At 40.6% G+C, this 21,492-nt stretch overlaps 2 protein-coding genes across 2 annotated transcripts in view; both read left to right on the forward strand.

Annotated features, from left to right (window-relative positions):
* Positions 1–554: 554 nt before the first annotated feature.
* On the forward strand, positions 555–8,129 carry rerglb (RERG/RAS-like b). The gene is made up of 5 exons (XM_017478919.3): positions 555–1,743; positions 2,930–2,986; positions 3,844–3,917; positions 4,127–4,275; positions 6,258–8,129. Exons 1-5 carry the CDS (start codon positions 1,539–1,541, stop codon positions 6,541–6,543), a joined length of 771 nt encoding a protein of 256 aa, XP_017334408.1. The 5' UTR covers positions 555–1,538; the 3' UTR covers positions 6,544–8,129.
* A 1,304-nt stretch (positions 8,130–9,433) lies between these two features.
* Positions 9,434–21,492, forward strand: part of stk33 (serine/threonine kinase 33) — a 21,995-nt gene continuing 9,936 nt past the window's right edge. Inside the window, exons 1-6 of the mRNA XM_053683069.1 lie at positions 9,434–9,440; positions 13,389–13,510; positions 16,413–16,432; positions 16,960–17,032; positions 19,911–20,018; positions 21,344–21,457. Coding sequence (XP_053539044.1) covers positions 9,434–9,440; positions 13,389–13,510; positions 16,413–16,432; positions 16,960–17,032; positions 19,911–20,018; positions 21,344–21,457 — 444 coding nt within the window. The remainder of the gene's footprint in view (positions 9,441–13,388; positions 13,511–16,412; positions 16,433–16,959; positions 17,033–19,910; positions 20,019–21,343; positions 21,458–21,492) is intronic.

Consider the following 21,492-nt stretch of genomic DNA (forward strand, 5'->3'; position numbering starts at 1 on the left):
CCATTCACACACACACACACACACACACACACACACACACACACACTGATGGTAGTAGAGCTGCCATCCAAGGCACTAGCCTGCCTTCGGGAGCAACTTGAGGTACAGTGACTTGCCCAAGGACACTTCGGCATGTGTTCCAGGAATCAAACCGCCAACCCTACGACTAGTGGACAACCCGCTCTACCACCTGATCCACAGCCGCCCCATGTAATACGATGCAATATGGTTTGTTGCAGTATAGTACAGTATAATGTAGTACAGTGGAGCACAGTGTAATGTATCACAGTACAGTAGATTATAATGTAGTAGAGTACAGTTGAATACAGTATAATGTAATACAGTGTAATATATTACAGTACATCATAGTACAGCACAGTGTAGTATAATATAGTATAGTATAGTACAATGCATTATAGTAGTCTGGACAACCAATCAGTACAAGGCATCAGGCATCACTACTCCCTTCCAGTCATGTGACCTCATCGTTCAGAAAGCGTCACCTCTTGATAGACTCCCATATTGTAATATTTCCTGATTTTATACAGATGTAATACAGGCCCTGTTTGATAACTGCTTGGTTTTAAACTGTATTGAAACGAGCACAGTGTTTCATTTCACCCACAACTGCATCTCATATAAATAGTGATCTATTTTTATTTAATCCTTTGAAGATCATTCCAGAGGTTCTGCAAGTCCTCATCCCGCAGAACTGAAATAAAACACAGCAGGACACCGAGAGACGCCACGGCATGATCCGTGTCAGACCATCACCGGATCAACAGGAGGAACAAATAAGTCTGACCAGAGCGGCGTAACAATCCGTGAAATTGAGGTTTCAATTTTTCACTGGAACGTTCAGAACCGTGTGGAGCAGAAAAAAGGAAAAATAGATTTCAGGAAATCTGATCTCCGAGATGAACACAGCTGCTGTGAGTGGAGCCTCGTCTCATGTGTGATTCAGCATTAACAGGAAGTCTAGGTGAGTATTCACGTGGTTCACGTGTTTTTACAGACACGTTTTTCACGTCACAGCTTATTATTTTTCCACATGGTTTGTTTATTTTCACGTGTTATTTTGAATCCCTTCTTTAATCACCGATCATTCACATGATGTTGCTTGAGTTCATGTTGAGTTCATAACGCTGAAATACACTGTCTGATGTTTCTCACATAAATGACTCCCATAATCACAGGTGAAAACCACGATCACGTGAAGAAGACGTGAGTGACCCGAGTGCTTTTCTTCGTGCTGTGAACATGAGGACGTGATCAGTGAAGCAGAGTGTAAAAACAGACCTCAGGGGCTATTGTGTGTAAAATAACCAATTAACTGGAACGTCATGACAACCAAACAAACTGAAATGATTGTAAATTCCACCATAAAGAAGAAGCAGAAGAGGTTTATAGTTTATGAGTCGTGGCTCTTTGTAAGGAAAACAACTCAGTCAGTTCTCTGTGAATAAAAATCTCCTAAATCTTGTGTAGGTGAAATCCCATCTGTTTCAGCGTGACCTCCTGATAACTCCTGATGTTAAATGCTCCACAGTGTGGGAGGAGAAAGTGGAGATCAGAGCGCTAATGCGCACAAGAAAAGGAGGGAGAACCTCAGAGAGGAAAACAGAGAGAGAGGTTTCATTTCTCCTTCAGCTGAGGAACACAGTGTCCGAGTCTCGGTCAGATCTGCAGCCATGAACGACGTGAAGCTAGCTCTGCTGGGCAGCGAGGGTGCTGGGAAATCAGGTCTGTGTTTTATCTGTTCACACACACACACACACACACACACACACACACACACACACACACACACACACACACACACACACACACACACACCACATGTGTAATGAATCCACAATGCAGATATCTGCACACACTCAGTGTCTTATTAACCCTTTAATGGCCTCATCAGCCATCAGAGCAACTTATTAGAAAGTATATATTTAAAAATAAAACAAAATTGAGGTTTTTACATGTCATGTTTCTTTCTTTCTCGCTTTCTTTTTTACTTTTTTATTTCATGTATACACAAATAAACAGCTGTGCAAGAAAGTTGTTGATATAAAGATTTTTATAAAACTGTCTGTATTTTTTATTTTTTTTACATTCATTCATTATTTATTTATTTATTGAATTGTATTTTTCTGTAATATTAAACAAGTGCTGTGAGTATTTGGTTGTTACACAACATGGTTATATTATTTATAAACTATTTATTTATTAGTTTGTTTGTTTGTTTGTTTATTGTAAATGCTGCATTTCTCTCTGGAAATATAAATCTATATTCATACAGTTTCAGCATGAATGATATGAGCTGCTCGGTCGAGGATTTTCATTTAAAAACAAATCAGTTTAAAAATGTCCTTTTTGCACCGTGTTGAAATGCACAGACGTCGTTTTCTGTATTTTTTCAGGATGAAATGAAAGAAAGGTGTTAGCTGATGAAAAGAAAACCTTTAAAGGAAGTTTAATTTGATGGGTGTTAGAGAGAGCATCGAAGCCGCTGTGGTTCTGTCCAGGTCCTGGTGGGAGTCGGGGAGAACGGTAGGACAGGTGGACACAGCCGGCACGTGCTGCTGGATTTGAGAGGGATTGTTGGGGGTAAATGCAGGGGTTAGTTGTGCGCCAGCTCTCAGATAGATGTTATTTGGTGGTGAGAGAGAAAGCAGCTCTTTGTGTAACTGTGTTTCTTGTAATAAATGAACAAATTACTAAAGCAGTTTCTAATGTTTACTAAAGAGATGGTGTGATCACCCAAAAAAACCCATAAACGTAACCTGCTGTGTTTGGGCCAGAAATTCATCAGAACTCTGTACGAACCGGCCAAGTCTTTGATGTAGAACTCTTTTATTTGGAGAGTTTAATTTGACCTTACATCACTGCCTGGACTGCATTAGTAATAAAAACTCCGTCCTGTGTTTGTCTTTAGCGGTTTTGGTGAGATTCCTGACCAAGCGCTTCATTGGAGAATATGCCTCAAATGCAAGTAAGTCCAGTACAATCCAGTACAGTCCAGTACAGTCCAGTAAATGGCCTGCACTTATATAGCGTTATCCAAAGCGCTTTACACGGTGTCTCGTTCACCCATTCACTCACACTCACACACTCACACTCTCACACACACTCTCACACTCCAATGGTGTCAGAGCTTGCCATTGGGAAGCTTTTCAGTGTCTTGCCCAAGGACACTTCGGCATGTGGAGTCACGTGATCCGGGAATCGAACCGCCAACACTACGATTAGTGGACACCCCGCTCTACCACCTGATCCACAGCTGCCCCGTACAATCCAGTCCGGTCCAGTCCAGTACAATCCAGTACAGTCCAGTCAGTATAGTACAGCCCAGCCCAGTCCAGTCTTCCTCACGTGGTCAGCAGTAACAGCTGTAACCTGGTTAGTGTTCAGTGTCACACACACCAGCAGCAGGGACTCACTGTATAAAACTGATAAATGATCCTCTCTGTACAGTATTTTACTACATTACACAGACAGAAAAAACAAATCCACCGCAGTTAAAATAAACTCAGGTTTTTAATCATTTTAAAGAAAAATGGAACAAATGCTGCATCCTGACTTTACATGTGATGTTTATACATTTCAATATGACTTTGTGTTATGTGAATGATGGATTTGTGTGAGACCGGGTTCACGGTTTATGTAGAGCCAAATGTTTTCCATCCCCATCGTGTCTTTTAGCTTTTTCAGTTGTTTATTTTAATTATTTTGTTGATGCCATAAAAATCTGAGGCTTGTGTTGTTTTACTTCATACTGTATCACGTTTCAGACACTTCATTTCATTTCCTGCAGCTCACCTTCATATAATAATTCACTGTTTATGGCAGATTCGTTATACCAGAAAAGGCTCTCGATCGATGGCAGACAGCTGAACTTGGAGGTCTTTGATCCGTGCTCACAGGTGCGTGTTCACATACAGGTTAAACTCTCCACTGTGCCTTTCTTCTGTATCTGGATCCTCCTCCAGTTCTACTCTCCTGATGTTTTCTCATCATGGTTCATGTTCATTAATCCAGGAACGTGCTCTTGCATGACGTCCAGTTTCAGATTTTCAGAGGAACACAATGTTCCTGATAAGATCTCCACATCTCCTCTTTCTGTTCCTGGCAGAACGTGGAGAGTAGATGCATCCTGGAGGAACCGGTGGACTGGGCAGATGGCTTTGTGGTGGTGTACACCATCAGCGACCGCATGTCTTTCCTCAACGCTAAAAACATCCTGCAGCAGATCAGAGAGAGCCGTCGAGAGACCTGTAAAGGGTGAGTGTGGGTCAGAGCTCTGACCCGGAGACCCGACCCCTCACACTGACTCCAACAGAGCTTTAATGACTTAACGGAGAACAGACAGAAGGCCGAGCTCGGGTTTGAGCTGTGTAGATCAGAAAACAACACCGCACTGGATCTAATTAAACAGGATGTACATGCAGTCGGTCGTTTAGGATGAAAGCCACAGGGACATTTGTGCCTATTTTAGATTCTGTAGTGAATCACAGCTCTAAATGGACCATTAGACTCGAAACCAGTACACGGTTATTAAAGTGCTGTAAACGTCAGCGGCATCTGTGAGCTGTGTGTCGTAAAGCAGGACAGATGGATCCTATTAGAGAACTCAAACAAGCTGAATGTGGACAAATGTCCTGTAATAATACAATACAATATAATAACATCATCTTAATATATTCTGCATATATTATGTGAAGGGGCTTCATTTCCCTTAAATACTCGAGTGCTTCTCACTTTTTCTTTATCATCACGTCACAATGCCACTCTTCCTAACCCAGGGGTGTGGATCTGACTCCTAACTGAATCAAGAGCTGTTTACTGTTGTTCCACTAGGGGGCAATATAGAGCAATAAATCAGCTACTGACCAAATGTGCTAATGATGAACTGTTCTTCAGGAAGTGAGGAGACTGAGAGGCGGAATATTTATCACACTGTATACTATTTATGTGCGTGCAGCGAATGTGTGTGTGTAAGTGATATACAGTGTGTTCAGTGTGTGTGTGTGTGTGTGTGTGTGTGTGTGTGATATACAGTGTGTTCAGTGTGTGTGTGTGTGTGTGTGTATAAGTGATATACAGTGTGTTCAGTGTGTGTGTGTTTGTGTGTTCAGTGTGTGTGTGTGTGTGTGTGTGTGTATGTGTGTGTGTGTGTGTGTGTGTTTGTATAAGTGATATACAGTGTGTTCAGTCTGTGTGTGTGTGTGTGTTTGTATAAGTGATATACAGTGTGTTCAGTCTGTGTGTGTGTGTGTGTGTGTGTGTGTGTGTGTGTGTGTGTAAGTGATATACAGTGTGTTCAGTGTGTGTGTGTGTGTGTGTGTAAGTGATATACAGTGTGTTCAGTATGTGTGTGTGTGTGTGTGTGTGTGTGTGTGTGTGTTTGTATAAGTGATATACAGTGTGTTTAGTGTGTGTGTGTGTGTGTGTGTGTAAGTGATATACAGTGTGTTCAGTGTGTGTGTGTGTGTGTGTGTGTGTGTGTGTGTGTGTGTGTGTGTGTAAGTGATATACAGTGTGTTCAGTGTGTGTGTGTTTGTGTGTTCAGTATGTGTGTGTGTGTGTGTGTGTGTAAGTGATATACAGTGTGTTCAGTGTGTGTGTGTGTGTGTGAGTGATATACAGTGTGTTCAGTGTGTGTGTGTGTGTGTGTGTGTGTAAGTGATATACAGTGTGTTCAGTGTGTGTGTGTTTGTGTGTTCAGTGTGTGTGTGTGTGTGTGTGTGTGTGTGTGTGTGTGTGTGTGTGTGTGTGTGTGTGTAAGTGATATACAGTGTGTTCAGTGTGTGTGTGTTTGTGTGTTCAGTATGTGTGTGTGTGTGTGTGTGTAAGTGATATACAGTGTGTTCAGTGTGTGTGTGTGTGTGTAAGTGATATACAGTGTGTTCAGTGTGTGTGTGTGTGTGTGAGTGATATACAGTGTGTTCAGTGTGTGTGTGTGTGTGTGTGTGTGTGTGTGTGTGTGTGCTACGTTTCAGGTAAGAGCTGATAAATAAACACATGTAAGAGGAGCAGGTGTTAAACTGAGTTAGGACCCCTGACTCCACCTCTTCTAACTCTTTACCACAGAATAAGATTAATTTCTGTGTGTTACAGCGCCACCTGCTGCATCATCATAAACACGTGCCTGTGCTTCTGCGCTCTGTATGTTAAGGTTAAGATGATGTTCAGTGGTAGAGAAAGAGTTCCGCGTGGTTTCTCTGTAAGCTCGGTTCTGATCGGTTTCTGTCTGGTCCGGACAGAGACATGGACGTCCCCGTCTGTCTGGTGGGGAATAAGCAGGACCTGTGTCACAGCCGACAGGTGAGCGAGGAAGAGGGGCGTTCTCTCGCCCTGGAGCACAGGTGCATCTTTCAGGAAGTGTCTGCTGCTGAGAACTACCTGGACATCGCCAACCTCTTCACCAGACTCATACGACACGTGATGGAGCACATGAAGCACAGATCCGAGCGCCGGCGCTACAGCGGCTCCAAATCCATGGCCAAGCTCATCAACAACATGTTCGGGAAGAGGAGGAAGTCCGTCTGAAGCATTCTACTGTGAAACAACACGGGAACCTTCAGACTGTTTGGAGTCTGGAATGTTTCCTAGAACCTAGTCATGAGAACTGATCTGACGAGAGGAACCCAGACAGCACTTCCTACATTCTTCCAAACCTTTGAGCCATTAAAGCTTGTTCGGTTCTTCCTCTAGGTTAAAGGTGTTGTGTCGTAACAGACAGAGAACAAATACCAAGTAGAACCTTTTCGGAAGCAAAGATCCCCTAATTATCCAACAAAACCTTACAGAACCACCAAAGAACCTGAGAGAGTGTACAAGTACCAAGGGGTTAAATATTCAACTCCTCACAGGTTCTAGGAAATAAGAAGAAAATAATCAGCAATAATTTGGAGTTTGTACCGAACACTTACCCACTTAATACACACACTCTTCAAAAAAGGTTCTTTACGGGTTCTTTACAGGTTCGTTGTTAAATTCAGACAGAGAAAACTTTGACCTTGAACCTTCCAGATCCAGAAGGAGAACCGAAGAACCCTTAAGAACCCTTTTGATTTTATAGGCGTGTATGATGCTGAGTCTCTGGCGCGACGGACGTTCACGGCAAACAGAATGTAAACATCTAACTGAAGTTTATTTTAAAGCAACAACATTTATTCATAAATCCTTTGAACTTCATCACGACCCGAGATACAGAAGGTTTATTTTCTTCCACGCTTCAAACTGTGGATTTATAGAAATCCGTCTGGAGGCGTGGAGAAGATTCACCACAATACAGCTCATGCACAGTGACGTTCAGTCTGGATTCTCGTCCGGGGAAGAAATGATAAGACTTAGAAAATCTAAAAAATAAACATTTCTGGAGAAACAAACAAACAAACAAATAAACAAACAAACAGAGTCTCTGGCGTAGGAGATTATCATTACGTACAGATATTAATCTGTAAACGGTTCCATGTTCAGAAATTATTTGGATCTCTTTCAGAAGACTTCTAAACTAAACCAAATATCTGAACTGAACAATGAATGAATGAATGAATGAATAAACTGTGTGTATCGTTATATCTGTGTGTATCGTTATATCTGTGTGTATCGTTATATCTGTGTGTATCGTTATATCTGTGTGTATCGTTATATCTGTGTGTATCGTTTAATAAAAATGATGTGTAGTATAAAAAAATGAATAAATGGTGTAATCTGCAGTGATTTATGTGATTAATATTTAATCCTTGAAAGCACAGTGAAAATTACGGCTCTTTATTTCTCACTCAGTTTAGTGATTCACTTTGAAGTTGTCCTTTTTAAAATAAATCCTGTTAATGTGGGGATTAAGGTGTTAAAGGATGGAATTATATCACAGATTAAACTGCAGTTTGGACAAAAAGTTTTTGGGGCCTTCTGAGGTTCTTCATCACAGCATGTTTCATACGCTTTCATAGTAATATAAACAAGAATAGATTATATGTTGAACACAATTAAATGGTCTACTGCCAACATAAAACCATAGTCTTAGTAAATAAGACAAAACAAACAAACAAACAAACAACAAACACTGTACATTTCCTATTGAGGATCAGTCAGATATCCTCACTTAATAAAAATATATTCTTATATATATGAAATGATCATGTGAACACACGCACACGCACGCAAACACGCACACACGCACACGCGCACACGCACACGCACACACACGCACACGCACACGCACACGCACACGCACACGCACACACACACGCACACGCACGCGCACGCACACGCACACACACACACTCACACGCACACACACACGCACACACACACTCAGACACACACGCACAAACACACTCACACACTCACACACACACACACACACACACACACACACACACACACACACACACACACACACACACACACTCACACACAAATAAAGGTGTATAATATATATATAATAATAAGATAATATATTGGATGAATTTGGACAATGTGAGGCATCAGGTGAAGTCAACTGTCACTATGTGTTGGTTTATAGATGAACAAAATATCATTCATAAAAATTCCGAATGATAATTAAAGTTGAATTGTAAGTTTTTTTTTTTTTTTTTTTTTTTTTTTTTAAAATAAATTGAGTATAATTTGGATGAATCGTTTCCAAGAACATATAAATCTGTCAGACCTGATTGAACTCATACGGGTTTACTGCATGATAGTAATATGTGGTATTTCCTGTTGATAAAAACCTATGTGATTTTATGCAAATTTCTTGTGAAGTAACTAATTAATGTTTCCAGGATAAAAAAACGACTTCATAGAATGTTATTAAGAAGGTGATAAAAAGTTAGAATATTGTGTGTCATAACCTTGTGCTTAGATTTTCTGAAATCAGGCCACACGCCGCTGCAGTAATGCAGTTCATCACCACTAGATGGAACCAAAGACCAATAAACATTCCGTATCAACTAAACGTAAAAAGAAAATAATTGAAAAATCGTTCGGAAAGTTTATTGTGGTCGGTTTTTGCTAGTGCAGTTTAGCTAGACAGGTGCATTTATATCCCCAGTGATAAATCTGCAGTAAATGTAAAGTTAATGAAGCTGTATCTACTAACATCCAGTGCACAATATGAATACATATCAAACATTGTACACGGTATATTAATAAACACTAAGACTTTAATAGAAAGCGTATAAACACACATATAAATACAGTGTATAAAGAGAGTATAAACACACAGGACAGGATAAAACAATATGAATGAACGACTGCAGTCATGCAGAAGAATGAGCCGGCTGCGTGCTTCGCGTTTTCCTCAGGTCCCTCGGCGCTTGCCGTAGTTTTGCACTTTCCGGGCTCGAGGGGATTAAAGTTTCTGAGCGGGTCTCAGAGGGAATTCTCAATGAGCAGAACACACATACACACACACACACACACCCCGCTGATGGCAGGTAAATGTCTCTTTATTCATTTATGAAACAAACACGTTCAGTTTGATTGATTTTGCGGCTCTGAGACGCGGAAGTGAAAGTCTTGCTGTTGTCATGGTAACGCACGCTCGCGCGACTGTGTAGCTTCTCCTGCTAGCTAATTATAATAATAATAATAATAATTATTATTATTTTAATTATTTCCCCGAGTCAGCTGTTAACTTCTCCCAAACCTCAAACCAACACCTGGTTCTGTTTACTGTCGGATTAACAATAAGGTAAAAGTCCCGTTCTTCTGTTTACTCGAGTATTTTTTTTACTTTTTTTTTTTTTTTTTTTTTTTTTTTAAAGATTTTTCCTTCGTTAATGAAACAGAATGCAGTTCTGAATCTTAGACAAATGAAATAAAGTTAAAGTTAAAAGCACCTTCACCTTTAGATCATAATTACAGTCAGTGTTTGTGACTCTTTTCAGGGGAAAGTGGCTCAAGAAGTCGCTGGAAGTCGCACATGACGTCACGGGGCGATTTGCATATTCATAACGGTCCGTCATGATCATTTGCATATCCAAACGTGTTACCTGAGAAAGAAAATATTTCTTTGAATAGAACAGAGTAGAGTTTGATCAGAATATAAAATAGCAGATTATAGTTTATTTGTAATAACAAGAAGTCGTCTTTGGACCCAAACACACACGATTTACATATTTACTGAATCGTGTGATTTGTCCGGCGAACGCAGAGGAAAGCGTATCGGTGGTAGTGAGGAGGAGGAGGAGTAGACGTGAAGGAGATGTTACGGAGGGAACAATCAGCTTTTATTACTGTACGTATCGTCAAGAAGAGAGTTTATCAGTCCGTTTTTTTGTGATTGATTTTGCTGCTGATTTTTTCTAAATTCACGGAGTTTTTTGTGCTTTGTTTCTACTCGAATTGGTGAAATTGCAGTCGCACGGACTTTTTGAAAGTTGCGCACACTCTTTCGCAGTGATGTTTGTTGGTAAACGAGACCTTTTAGCTGTACACACGTTCAACGCACGTGAATCGAAGAGGGCTTTTTGCTGAGCACACGTCGTGACGATGTCACGTGAATCTCCGGAAAATCTGCGGTGATTTAGAAAAATTGCAGCTCGTCTGAATACTGCGGAGTTTCCTTGATTTTGCTTTAATTTCCATGATTGCGAAATCGCGAAATCCTGGAAAGACTGGTTTAAAAATAAAATACAAGGAAGTGGACAGACGAAGGTGATCGGTGATTAGTCGTCAGGAACGATGATGATAATGTAAGTGAGAACAGGAATGGAGTTGTTTTGCCAAGGTTCTACAACACTAAATGCAGCTATAAGTGGAAAAAAATACAACATGCTCTTTAAGAAATACAAAGTTGTACTCTGGTAAATTGCCGTGGTGTAAGAGGAATTAAACACCTGGGGACGTGCTGTTAGAGGAAAATAATCCACTTCAGGATGTTAACAGTACCTCCTCTTCATAATGTGTTTTAGTTTCCTATAACAGTTCAGTGTTGTGTACAGCGTGTTTAATGGTGGACATCGTCCCAGAGCAGCGGTACAGAAATATATACACTCAGGATATAGATGTTAAATGTATGAATTTATCTCTAAAGAGCAGACAGAGGAGACGTGGTGAGGAAAAACTCCCTGAGACGATATGAGGAAGAAACCTTTGAGAGGAACTCAAAAGCGAACCTCTCCTCCCGCACACCTGAAGTGTTCCTTTAATTGCTTATTCATGTTATTGTGATCATTTTGCTAATTCTTTTGAAAGGTGCCATTAATTCTGTAGTTCACTGTACTTCCATACAAATACAAATGCAATAATTCCTACTTATTAAGGCGAGTGTTTCTGAGTGCTGTGGAGCTGAAGTGTGGGGCTGAAGTGTATGGAGTGTTTGTGAAACATCACGGAGCTGAGAGACAGTCACGACTCTACAGCTTCAATGCCAGATAATTATATTTAGCCGGAGCGGGTCACGGGGAGTTAATTGCTACTTGTGTGTGAATTAAATCATTATTGGCGTCAGGCTGCTGAATATCGGTTGCCATGTAGCGGTGCTGCTCCTGCGTTAGCTTCGTGTTATGATCTAAAATGTAGATCCTGAGATAAACCCTGTAGTGATGGAGACACGCTGTAAAACTCTGTGTAGATTCTCTACGATGCGTCACCTGATGCTTTGTTGTGTTTCCTTTATTCTCAGGACAAATGAATCAGCGAGGTAGAAAATTTTTGACTTCCTTCCTGTACTCAAGTAATGTCTTGAAAGATTTGTAGGTGCTTTACTGAAGTATTATTGAAAGCGAACACTCGCACTCGAGCAAAGCTTGAAATGGCGAGAGATTATTTTTGCGCGACTGCGTCACCTATCACTTGTGTGATCGACAGAAATCCAATAAGATTCTAGTGTCTCGTGAACCTGCACACGGACTGGTGCTCTCTTTTTGCTGGATTGACCAACGATTCACACGGAATGACGTCCCTGCTGAAAAAAATGCTGAAATTCTGATGGTTTCCACTACAAATGCCATTACAAACCAGCTGTTAACCATTACAACCAAATGTCAGAGGTATTCTATTGGTCCTTAATGGTATCCACTAGGTCAGTGGTAGAACATACTGTCCTACAAGGCAACAAATTACCAGTAGAGACCCACAGGGACCATTACAGTTTCCATTAAAACCAAAACGATTCCCATTATAACCATTACAAATTCTCTTGTTTCAGCAGGCGTGTCCTGCTTGGGGTTTTTTTTTCAATGTGTTTGTATCAATTTATTCTCAGCCTTAGATTATACTGGAACATCTCCCATACACATATTTTCGAGGCGTTACTATAGGAACAACAACGCACTGTAACTAGCGCTTTAATATAAACCTTCAATTCATTTCTTTTACACCCGGAACTATTGTCAGAATTATACAAAATTATCCCACACCTTCTGATGCGAGAATTCAGCCACGCTATGGTGTATTGCATACTCTAATAATCTAATCATTATATGCCGTATACTTTTGCCAGTATAGCTTTAGATAAATTTCTAACGCAGATCCCAAAGGGTTCAAATGATCCTTGGCTTTAAAGGTGCTTTACGTGAGATTAGTGTTTCTCAAGGGCTCTAATGATTAATTAGGTGTGTTCAATATTCGAATGATTCCCATCCATATTCACGAAGCTCCGCCCACAGGATCTGTGGTGGCTTGTAGAATATAGCGTCTATAAAATGACTGACAGGATTCGCATCCAAACACAAACAAGCATTCCAGACCGGTAGTCTGGTTTTCCAAATGGAATTTCTCAGCGAATGTCAATGCACTTTTGCTTTTTAAGGCCATGGCTTTAATGCATCGTTTATCATCTTCTGCATGTCTTCCATGGTTATGTGTACACGTGAGGAATAAACGAAATTGACTATTGCACCTTTAAAGATCACTGGAAGGGTTCCTGTAGCTGGAAAGGTTTGAGAAGCACCGACATACCGGATGCACACGTATGCTACTGATGTTAAGGGAGAAAGTGTTTTTGTTCAGTGTCCATCTTCTTTTTAAAATTGCACCCCAGAGGTTTTCAGTGAATCAGGAGTTTTGTCCAGAAGGTGAAGGCTGTAGTTCCGGTGAGATGTTGTGGAGCTCTGAGCGTTCCTGAGCATGTTGAGTCTCCTAGCAGCGGCCGGCCCATACTGAACCCGATCCGATTTCTTTATCAGGATTGTACTCCAGCCTTCACACGGGAGTCACACCCAGGATGCACTGGTGTTACACTTCAGTTATAACTGTTTAACCTTTCCGCATTGTGCACAATATTAGCAGCGTGTGAAGGTTAAAAAAAGAGTCACCTTTCATATAATTATATATCATCATAGTGCACTCGTGTGACTTCCTTCAGCGTACGTACAGCAGAGCACTGACTTTAAATAACGGTGTGTAGAGGATCATTTCTCTCTGTGTTGGAAAATCAGGAGCACTGCTCGGTGTGGAGTTCTACAGAACAGAAGGTTTTACACATCGCTCTCTGACGCTAGGTGACGGAAACACTGCGTATGCCGTCGAACAGACGACACCAGATGACGGCGGTCTGGACGTATGTCACGATTAATGATCAAAACAAAGCAGACGGTGAAAACATCAAGAGGAACTATAGCATCTTCTTACGATACCAAACATCTGTGTTAAAGACCTGTGATCTCTATGGAGGTTCCAGGGAGCAGAGCAGGGTCAGGGAGAGTGGGCATTAAACATAAGCGCAAGCTGCGGTGAATCGTGCACTAGTAAAGTTATTAGTGATTAGTGAAGTTATTAGTGATTAGTGAAGTTATTAGTGATTAGTGAAGTTATTAGTGATTAGTAAAGCTATTAGTGATTAGTGAAGTTATTAGTGATTAGTAAAGCTATTAGTGATTAGTGAAGTTATTAGTGATTAGTGAAGTTATTAGTGATTAGTGAAGTTATTAGTGATTAGTGAAGTTATTAGTGATTAGTAAAGCTATTAGTGATTAGTGAAGTTATTAGTGATTAGTAAAGCTATTAGTGATTAGTGAAGTTATTAGTGATTAGTGAAGTTATTAGTGATTAGTGAAGTTATTAGTGAAGTTATTAGTGATTAGTGAAGTTATTAGTGAAGTTATTAGTGATTAGTGAAGTTATTAGTGAAGTTATTAGTGATTAGTGAAGTTATTAGTGAAGTTATTAGTGATTAGTGAAGTTATTAGTGATTAGTAAAGCTATTAGTGATTAGTGAAGTTATTAGTGAAGTTATTAGTGATTAGTGAAGTGATTAGTGAAGTTATTAGTGATTAGTGAAGTGATTAGTGAAGTGATTAGTGAAGTTATTAGTGATTAGTAAAGCTATTAGTGATTAGTGAAGCTATTAGTGATTAGTGAAGTTATTAGTGATTAGTAAAGCTATTAGTGATTAGTGAAGTTATTAGTGATTAGTGAAGTTATTAGTGATTAGTAAAGCTATTAGTGATTAGTGAAGTTATTAGTGATTAGTGAAGTTATTAGTGAAGTTATTAGTGATTAGTGAAGCTATTAGTGATTAGTGAAGTTATTAGTGATTAGTAAAGCTATTAGTGATTAGTGAAGTTATTAGTGATTAGTGAAGTTATTAGTGAAGTTATTAGTGATTAGTGAAGTTATTAGTGATTAGTGAAGTTATTAGTGAAGTTATTAGTGATTAGTGAAGTGATTAGTGAAGTTATTAGTGATTAGTGAAGTGATTAGTGAAGTGATTAGTGAAGTTATTAGTGATTAGTGAAGTGATTAGTGAAGTGATTAGTGAAGTTATTAGTGATTAGTGAAGTTATTAGTGATTAGTGAAGTTATTAGTGATTAGTGAAGTTATTAGTGATTAGTGAAGCTATTAGTGATTAGTGAAGTTATTAGTGAAGTTATTAGTGATTAGTGAAGTTATTAGTGATTAGTGAAGCTATTAGTGATTAGTGAAGCTATTAGTGATTAGTGAAGTTATTAGTGATTAGTGAAGTTATTAGTGATTAGTGAAGCTATTAGTGATTAGTGAAGTTATTAGTGTGCGGTGAGCAATGTGGAGAACAGTCACGTGTGAGAGCACTTCAGTTCTGTGAGCACTGAGACACTCGAACGTCCTTTCCCCTCTTACGCTTTCGATTACACACACTTTAACATCAGCACAAGGACCTCAACCAATGTAAACAGAGCTAAATAAAATGTTCCTGATGCCCTGGATTGATTAATGCTAGGGTTAAGTAGGTTACTCATTTCCGAATCAGTATCGCAGAAAACTCAACTCAAAATCATAACTCTTACACAGAGTCAGTTGGTATTGATGCATCCCCTAGTAATATTGTTCACTACGTTACGCAGGTTTGATCTTCACTCAGAGACGGTCTTCACATCTCAGCCTTTAACCCCCCCCCCCCCCCCCCCCACACACACACACACACACATACACATACACATATGCAGATTTAATCCACTCCTTATATTTGTGAGAAATCTGAAAAGATGTTGCTTTCTAATCTCGTCCTCTTTGGGATTTAAAAAGCGCACTGGATTTTCTCCACTATGATTCCAGACGTCTACACCCCCCCATAAATAGTGCAGTGGTGAATAGGGCACAGTTTTGGACACAGCGTGTGTTTCGGGACAGCAGTCGTAATCTCCAGAGTAAATAAATGTCACCCAAAAACACTGAGTTGGTGACATTTTAGACTAAACCGCTGTGCCTTGTTGTGCATCAGGCACGGCACAGTGAGAATAAATATGAGATAAATAATCCTACAGAGCTGCAATCTGTACGTGCAGAACGCTAACTGCAGTGGAGATGATAAGACCTTTAAGTTGTTAGTGTTGGGAAAAACTGAAGGATGTGATGGTCGTGAGAAAGGACCAGGAGTTTGAGGTGAAATGTTTAGACGATGCTAAAATGAATCCGCTAATGTTTACAGTCTGGACAGGAAAAGCAGTCTGTCACTGTAATGTAATTCCACACTTCATTACGACCGGGACGTTTATCATCCGTCATCAACGCCAGCTGTCAATAAATAATTAAGCTGTAGATGAAAAGAATAAAATATTTAGGTCGAAAAAACACGGCGTCTGTGTATTTGCTAAATGTTAATAGCTTTTGCCTGTCGTTCGGTGTAAAGGCTGGGTTTATTCCCCTAAAACAGCTGATTTAATACTGATCAGGAGAGATTATTCAATCAGTAATAAACACACAGCAGCGCACAGTGTACTGTACAGTACGTCTCACAGACTTTATCTTCTATCACAATTCTGATATTTCACATGGAGACAATAAAGCCCTGTTCAGACGGGATTAGTTTTCCATGTGGAGGTGTGTAATGTAATCCTTCCCAGAGTATCTCTGTGATTCTTTTTATATTTCCTATAAACCGAGCAGTAGAAATAACTCCAGGTAATAAATATATAAATCCCATCTGCACTGCCATGTTGGTAAAGATTGTGTTATATTCTGTTTTTGTGTTTTTTTCCTTCAGTATAAAGAATCTCCTGTAAGGTTTTCTCCTTGAACCAAAAGTTTAAAATGCAGAGCAATGAAATCTACATGAGAAAGAAAAATGATGCAAACTTCCGTCCGTCAATAATGAACGCTAATGGAGTCCTGACAGTTATGGATGAGAAATAAAAAATTCAGAAGTTTCCATCGCTGACATTCAACCTGCCATCATTAGTCAGTACTCAGGACTCAGTGCTTACGGTGATGTGGAGACGCCGAGAGAAAAGTTTACTGAGACTGCTAACTTTTATATGAGTGACACATGATAGTGTGTGTGTGTGTGTGTGTGTGTGTGTGTGTGTGTGCAGGTCTAAAGTTCAGGAGGAGATGGTAATCAACACCTTCATGCAGATTGCAGCTTCTTGGTGAGGAGGGAGGATTTAAATCAGATGAATTCTCTAGAACGGCAGCTCTGACAGTAGCGCAGGTTTATATTAACGCACTCGTTCTGATACGTTCTCGTTTCTATAGTAACGGCTCGTTCACAGGGACGCGTACGATTGACGCTTTGTTTCATATTTTAACAGATGTTTATGTAGCGTGTATGGAAGGAGTCTCCAGTGTCAGTGCTGTGTAACAGGCAGAGGTGAAGCTGTGACTGTAAGATTTCCCACATCTTCATCACAGAGTTTACACTCCTCTACTGCTTCACTGCAACATGCGCAACGAGCTGCGTGTTTTTCTTATTAACTTCAAAATAGAGAATAGAGAGAGAATAGAGAGAGAGAATAGAGAGAGAGAATAGAGAGAGGGAATAGAGAGAGAATAGAGAGAGGGATGGTGAGGGAACGAGTGTTTATAGCTGCTATAACGTAAGTGAGAACAGGAACTCACTCGTTTCACAGAGGTTAAATGTAATGTAAAAAATGATGCGGTTCTTTAATAAATAAATAATAAAACTGTAATAGTCGGTAAACTGCTGTGGTGTAAGAGGAATAAAACACGTGGGGACGTGCTGTTAGAGGAAATGAATCAGTTTCTGGGTGATAGCAGTAACTCCGCTTCATCACTCGATATTTTACTGTAATAACACGCCCTGGATAGAAGTTTAAAAGTTTGTATCTCCTTCTCCGAATACATTCCCATTGTTGGATTCTTTCATTTAAAAGCCATTAGAGAAACGTCCGTGCGTCTGCACTTAACTGCACACTGATATATACAGTATTCTCAGTCCAAACTAGTTACACACGCCTTTTTCTCCGTCTCCCTTTAATTTTGTTCTCTGTCGTGTGTCTGAGCCGCTGTCCATCAGGTGAAAGTCTACACCTTTCCCTCATCTCTCGCTCTCTCGCTCTCTCGCTCTCTCGCTCTCTCTCTCGCTCTCTCTCTCGCTCTCTCGCTCTTTCTCTCTCTCTCTCAGTCTCTATGCCCGGTTGAACTGAAGGAGCGATGCTGATCTGCTCCTGAGGTCACACATCTCCCTGCCAGGGGCGCCGCTAGGGTTTCTGGGCCTCCTGGCTAATTTGTACTCCGGGGCCCAAGCCCCCTCCCCCCAATTATCTTTTCTTATTGACACGTGTAAAAACGATAATTATCAATAAGAATAACAATTATTGCATATTAAATAAGACACTATAAAGAACTAAATCTGAACAGTTTATTAGATTAACTGAAATTATGCATTTATAATTATATACAAATATCTATATGTACAGTACAAGTACTTAACACCATTGTACTCTCTCTCTCTCTCTCTCTCTCTCTCTCTCTCTCTCTCTCTCATACACAGACACTATAGAAACTCTGTCTGGATGTCTTTATAAGCTGTCGACTTTTAATTTCTTATTCTCCAAGTACCAAGAACAATGAACGTTACTATTATTATTATTTTTCTTCTTCTTCTTCTTATTACTATTATTATTATTTTCCTTATTATTACTATTATTATTATTATTATTATTATTATTATTATTATTAATTGAATTAATAATAAATTTCACACACCAGCAGCTCCAGAAAGAAATGTGGAAATGAGCTAAAGCAGTGACAGTATCATTGAATCAGTGAGTTGAACTCAAGAATCAAATCAGTTCGATTCGTGAATGAATCATTCAGACTGGTTTTATCAACGGAATTCTCCAATTCACTGAAATGAACCGACTCAAACAAACGATTCACTCACGAATCGGACATCACTACAACACTTCTCTCATAAGCTCGATGCTCCGTTACTATTGCTCGATTGCGTGGAAAAACATACATTCTTGTATATGTTGTGTTCCGGGGATAAACATCGGGGTGAGAAACTGATAGAATTTCTATTTGATGTTAATTATAACAGCTTGATACGGGCTAGCTTCAGAATCACAGCACAGAACAGAGAACATAAATCACCTTCTTTTCTGAGAAACTGGGTGACTAGCTGTCTTCCCCGTCTTCTCTCTCCTCTTTTTCATGGGTTTCTTTCCTCTTTTGGTATCTCATTTTTTTCTGCACATCTCTTTCCATCTACCTGATGCAGGTAACGACTCAATCATACAGGGAAGTATGGGGTTCTGTTGGGCCCCCTGTCTGACCTAACCCCCCCCGCCCCCCCCTCACGGCACCCCTGCTCCCTGCCATGACCTCCATATCTCATTTCCCGTCCCGTGGCCCGAGCTCGGTGATACCCTCATCACACGCCTCTGTCGTTCTCAAACGAGCCATGATTGAGCTGATTGGGCTTTTCAGAGCCTGTCACAGCGGCTTTGATTAGTGGATATTCAGGCGCTAATGGCAGAGACAGCGCTGTTATGAGGAACCCATCAGCAGAGACAGAGGAGGTTAAAGACACTGCTTCCTCGTTAATAATTAATTGCGGCCCGTTCGGTGGATCCACTCCAGCGCCTCCCAGTCATCACGCTGTAATTGCTTTACATTTAATTTGGCTCTGGAGAGCGTTTTTCAACTCGACTTAATTGTGCTTAACTGTTCATGTGGAGGCTGTGAGGTGAAGTGCTTTGTATGAACATTTCTGTGTGTTTGAAAATCCTCTTTAGAGGACAAATATAAAAGATTCTTACATTTTTTCCCCCCCTTTAAGTCACATGTAGCTCTGTTGGTCACATGACCGGGCATAACTTTGGATTAGTAAGTAATCTATTGAAGGAATACGTCATGCGAACCTTTATTACACAAAGCCATGCAGTATTTCACTCGTCCTCCTCCTCCTCCAGTAAAATAATATCCTTCTCTCTTAATATTTCATCAAATTATATTACTAAGCTATTCCAAGAATATCTCATTTATAATGGGATTATAAATTTAGTGAACTCGTATCAAGCTTAATTTGTTTAGCATCTTGACATTTGCAAAAAGGGACTTCATAAATCAGATTACATAATATTTATTATTTTTTAATTAAAGTGAAATGAAAAAGGTCGATTAATAAGCGAAAAAGACGGAGTGTTCTGAGTCGAAGTTCTGTTTGCTTTAAAGAAATATCTGGAGCATTAATGTGCAGGTCACTAAACACTCCATATTTTTCTGCGTGAGTCAGATCGATGTTCCTGGAGCTGGTGAGAAGATGGCCACGCCGTGGACCCGTGTGAACAGTGCAGAGAAGAAAGTGCCACACACTCGCCTGAAGGATGAAGCCGACATTCAGGTAGCACGCTGATCTCAGACCAGTCTTCCTTACTGTAACCGGAGCTGTACGGAAAGTCCTGACTTTCAGCTCAGATGTTCTCAGCTGTAGTGATCCCAGGCCTCCAGTGATGTGCTCCACTCTGAAGTGAACGCTATGACCCCTATACAGGGCACTGAGAAGGAGGACACGCCCCCAGGAGCTAGTCATAGGGTCACTGTTATTACGCTGCTTTTCTTTTGGTTTGTTCATTTTGGCAATTCCTACCAACTAGCAACTTTTCTGCTTTCACACAAACGCTACTGCTGTCGCTTGTGGGCGTGGCCTATCCAGATTTTTTTAACGCTGTATTCAATTCACCTCAGAAGTGGGAAATTGGAGCTTGAAATTACGTCATTTCTGACCTCCGTGCGTTCGAGCTACAAAGTAGGAAAAAAATCCACGGACACCTCCATGTTTGTCTTTTGTTAGCAGCACGCTAGCCAGCTAACTGTAGAGTCAGTGTTGTAGAATTAACAAGTGAATAGGTCTGCATGTTGATTGATCTTAAGATAGTCATAATAACAGCAATATCAGCAAAAACAGCAATGATAATAATAATAATAATAATAATAATAATAATAATAATAATAATAATAATAATAATAAGCCGTGGCCATGAACGCTCGTCTGTTGCTCGATTGTTGTTGTCTAGTGTGAATGTAGTGTCAGTGATTGTGCGACAGTAAAACACCGTCTCTGGCTTCGAAGAACGACGTTGAAATGACGGCCATTTTAGGGTGCAGTGTGTAGTGAGTAGGGTGCAGTGCAGTTCAGAGTGGACGACAGCCTACATTTTGACCCGATCCCTCGCCTGCTCTTGTCACAGCTCCCCCCATAGGCCTGGAGGCAGCTCGCAGCTCTCCGTGCCTCTGATTGGCCTCGTCCTCTCCGGAGACCTCCGAGTGGCGCCGTTGCCAAATCCGCAGCAGTCTGTGCTCAGCCTTGCATGCGTCGAGATAATGATCAAGTTAATTAGACCTGAGATTGAATGAACTGCGGCAGCAACTTAATCATTTGTAACTTGATTAGAAATACTATATTCTCTCAAACTCCAGAGACTCGCAAACTTGAAAATTAAGTTCCACTTTAAGGATTCAGGTCTCGACTTAATAGAGCATGAGGAGGGCTGAAAAACAACCCCCTCCTCCTCCCCCCTCCCTCCTCCTCCTCCTGCCCCGCTTACCCCCATCGCCCTCATCGTGTCCCCATTAAGGCAGCGAGGGACGGTTGTTTACTGTCGGAGAGGTAGAAAAGGAAACGTGTACTGCTTGACCTAACGCTGCCCTTTTCATTTGGATCCACAGCGAATCTACTCCTTCGGCAGGAAACTAGGTCAAGGAAGCTCCGGGGTCGTCTGTGAAGCCACTCACGTGGAGACGCAGAAGAAGTGGGCGATTAAGAAGGTGAACAAAGAGAAGGTAAGCGTGTGACCCTAGCGTGGTGGCGGACGGCT

The sequence above is a fragment of the Ictalurus punctatus genome, chromosome 10, assembly GCF_001660625.3.
Source record: "Ictalurus punctatus breed USDA103 chromosome 10, Coco_2.0, whole genome shotgun sequence".
Classification (NCBI taxonomy): domain Eukaryota; kingdom Metazoa; phylum Chordata; class Actinopteri; order Siluriformes; family Ictaluridae; genus Ictalurus; species Ictalurus punctatus.